Source organism: Leptopilina heterotoma, unplaced genomic scaffold (assembly GCF_015476425.1).
Source record: "Leptopilina heterotoma isolate Lh14 unplaced genomic scaffold, ASM1547642v1 Lhet_115, whole genome shotgun sequence".
In the NCBI taxonomy this organism is placed as follows: Eukaryota; Metazoa; Arthropoda; class Insecta; order Hymenoptera; family Figitidae; genus Leptopilina; species Leptopilina heterotoma.
In genome coordinates this window covers 1,315,244-1,319,087 of record NW_025110834.1, presented here as the reverse complement: position 1 = coordinate 1,319,087, position 3,844 = coordinate 1,315,244, and the positions used below count along the sequence as shown (strand labels likewise).

Here is a 3,844-nt window from a genome sequence, read left to right as displayed (position 1 = left end):
CGGGTACCTTATTATTTTATTTAAGAACATTACTAGGCGGAAAGCGCCATCTTTATATCAAAACAATAATCTACTAGTAGGGAAATTATTAGGACCAAATATGGAAAAGGTATAGTCATTAACTAGGCCAAATTTAAACCTTCGTAAGTAAGTATATTGTAACAAAATAATATTTAATAACAAGGTAAATTAAAATAAATAAAATAATACTATGTGACGTTACAAATTTTCCATAAAAATATTAACTGATTTTCATATTAAGTTTGCATAAATTTTAATTACAAACAATCATTTTTTTTAACAATAATAATAACTAAAACAAAGCTTAAAAATTAAAACTAGTTTATGGCCTAAACATTAATTTGATAATATAAATATTATCTATCGTTTCGCTTTTGCAAATTTTTGTTTTTCGTATTCTCTGAATATTTCTAGTATTTGAAATCATCGAAAACGACGTTCGTCGGTCAACCTGCAAGCAGAGTTCCCCTCTCGTCGTTGACAATTTCCCCCTTTCTTCGTACGAATCAAGGAGAATTTCCCCATTTCTCCTAAGAAATGACTCTTCGAGACTTGCCGCTCTCGCTATGTTCTCCCCGTTTTCGCTTTCCCCTACCTACCGGAAACTACTAAGTCACCCAACTTAGCTTGAAATAATTTTGAAATTGTTACCTTTTTCTTGTACCTAACCCGAGAATTGTTATAAATAATAATAATACCCTGAGATTTATTAACTTTATTATTATTCCGGAATATTTAATATCATTCAGGAGTATTATTTATGAAACAAATAAGGGAGAATTTTCTCGTCAAATTTTCTTCGTAGTGAAAACCTCTTGTCAATCAGGCCCGAATTAATCGTTGCTAAAGGCCCGCTCTGATTTTTGTATTTTGGTTATTTGGTTTATTTAGTTGTTTTATTTAGTTTTGAATCAGAGTAGCCACAAATTAGGAACTAATTCCCTGAAACAGTTGATGACGAGAAAGACACGAGTCAAGATACCGAAATTGGGATGCCGACAGCTGTTCTTAAAGCTGAAATTGGCCTATGGATTTTCCAGTGGTTACGCTCCTTTTTCCGGCGTAACAATACAAGATTCTGAAGGGCTACCGGTGGGGAGAAGCGAAGAAGGACCAGCAGGGTACGAGCCGGCAATCATCGTTATCATCGTTCTCTTTGGATCCTGCCTTTGATCGAATCAGACGCTTTATTCAAAATTTCGAGTGTTCCTCAAGTTATTAAAATTTAGTTTACATTTTGTAATTTCTCTTTTGCGCCTTTTTCTCTGGCTTTTGCTCTTGTTTCGAAATTTTGTGAATTCAATTTTGTATTTGAATTTGGATTTTAGTCAATTTTAAGGTTGTTTTGATTAAAATTTCGTTTTCTTTAGAAGTGACGATTATCAGAAAATTAATGGTCTTATTTTTCTGTAATCTAGGTACTTAATTTAGTTTATAATTTGACTAAAATTCTTTTAAAATTTGTTTGTTTTAAGTGACGATTGTTTGAGAATCAATGGTCTTGTTTCTCGGGAATCTAGGTACTTGTTTTCGCTATTAATTTTTGAATTCTAAATTTTGGGAAATCAATGGTCTTGTTTCCTTAAAATTATACTTAATTTTGTTAATTCTCTAATTTTCTTTTTATAAGAAAATGTCCTTAGAAGGGACTGGCGCTCAACAAATTATTTGGGTTGAGAAATGTATAAAGTATTCCTCTCTCCTTCCTTCCAATTGTATTGGGTACAAAGACTTTGGCTTAATAAGTGTTACAAATTAAAAAAATTATATATTAATATTGTATTCACAAATAACTTAACCTCGGTCAATGGTACGCTTACCCGAAGAAATTATTAGATTTTCACATACTTGAACCTGGAGCTCTGTGCAATTCTGCAATTTTGGCCGAAATATATGGTTTCACCTTCGCGACCTCTTCATCAACAACTTCAGCTGAACACTTCAATGCTTCTAACCAATATCTTGTTATATCTAGAAAGATAACAATTTTAAAATATTTTAACATTTAAATTTAAATTTAGTTTGAAAAACTATTTTTTCTTTTACTGAAACAAAAAACTAACACATAAAATAAAAAAACTTTCTTTAGTAAAAAGTTGATTAAAAACTTTTCATTTCATTATGATGTTGATAAGTCGCAATTTCTAAAAATAAGCCGAAAAAGTTGGATTTTTTGAAAATAGTCGAAAAAGTAATAATATCCGAGGTCTGCTATTATTATAATTAATAACTAGTATTGAATAATTGACATACCTTTTATGGCTAAAACTCTTGTCGGATCCAATTTTTGAATTTCTTTCTGAGAAACTTTTTGTCTATTGATCAGTTTTCCTGTAACGGTTGAGTTTAATAATTCTTCTTGTGTAAAGAGCATGTCACATAATAATTTTACAAACAAGGAAGTCGAATCTAAAACGTTTGCTTCATTGTATTTATATCTAGGCAGCCACACGCCTCCACCAAGATGAATCTAAAAAAAATATATTATGAATATTTGGAAAAAATTATGATGAATTATAATTATAATCGATAGTGTTTAGTAAATAGACTATTAGAAATAATTGGTATTTTCACGATCGATTTCGCAATTTTTCTAATTTTTATTTTACTAAGCACTCCGAAATATAAGAAATTTACGTGATCGTCGGAAGAACGGATAAATCCAATAGGAGGATGCGACGATAATCGAGAGTTTTCTTTGGAGTCTAAAATTCTTGCTAAAATAAATAACAGTTGCATGAATGTAGTTTAGAAAAAAGAAACATTTGATATTATGAATAAATAATATATAAAAACATACCTTGAAATTCGTCGAAACTGTTCTCCATTTTTAACTGCAGTTCAGAATTTCTCTCCTTTTCGTATCTCAGTTCAATTCGTTGTTCATCAACAATGTTGAATTGTTGATTTAACAATCTGGTTAAATTTGAAATCGTCTCTTCTGCTTTTAATAATCGAGATTGACACTCAAAATTTATGCAAATACTGGTTATTGGGCCTGAATCACGCAATAAATTTGATGCAGAGATTACAGGTAAAACTTGGTCTATGACGATAGTTGTACTATTAATATCTGCCATTGAATTATTAGAAAGAACATTTAACTTGCTCATGAGATTAAAATTATCAACCTCTGAATGTTCGATGGTAATATTTCCTACTCCTGATATTGAAGCAGAAGTAGCACCTGATTCATTATTATTTTCAGACAGTGAATGAGATGTAAGTTTATTTATTTCAGAAGAATTAAAATTTACAATCCTTGTCATTTCATTCGTTTTGAAATTATTAGAATAAATCGGTTTATCACTTTTAAGATCAAAAAGTGGTTCAGAATTTGTTGCTTGTAAATGATTCTTATAATCTTCCTTCTGTATTCCTTTTATTTTTGAAACAGAACTACTTGGTTTCTGAATTGTAGTGAGAGAAAGAGATGTCGAATTTTTTTTGTAGAATATCAATATTTTCCGCTCCTGATCCTTTTTTGATTATAACATCAGATACAATAACTGGTTTAGGACTGTTTGGAGGTGTATTCTCTTTCTCTTTTGATATTGGTTTTTCCATTTTCATTTTCCTTGCAAGAGGAGAAGTAGGAGATGTAGGTCTTTAATTTTTAGAAGGAATATTTTCTTTTATTCTTGATACTGATTTATCTATTTCTATATTATTAGATTTTAAAAGCAGTTCATTTTTCTTCTTTGATATTAATGTTTGTAACTCAGCGCCTCTATCTTTTTCCTTTTTTTCTGCTATTAAATAAAAAAATTAATTAATTAATTATTAATTAATTAACTATATTAATTTGAATATATTGTTATAA

At 29.6% G+C, this 3,844-nt stretch overlaps 1 protein-coding gene across 1 annotated transcript; it reads right to left on the bottom strand.

The window, feature by feature from the left end:
• Positions 1-1,491: 1,491 nt before the first annotated feature.
• On the bottom strand, positions 1,492-3,588 carry LOC122509276. Its single transcript, XM_043623215.1, has 5 exons — positions 3,526-3,588; positions 2,822-3,431; positions 2,659-2,738; positions 2,275-2,491; positions 1,492-1,992 (listed from the first exon to the last, which is right to left on the bottom strand). The coding sequence occupies exons 1-5, from the start codon at positions 3,586-3,588 to the stop codon at positions 1,862-1,864; spliced, it is 1,101 nt and encodes a 366-aa protein (XP_043479150.1). The 3' UTR covers positions 1,492-1,861.
• Positions 3,589-3,844: the final 256 nt, after the last annotated feature.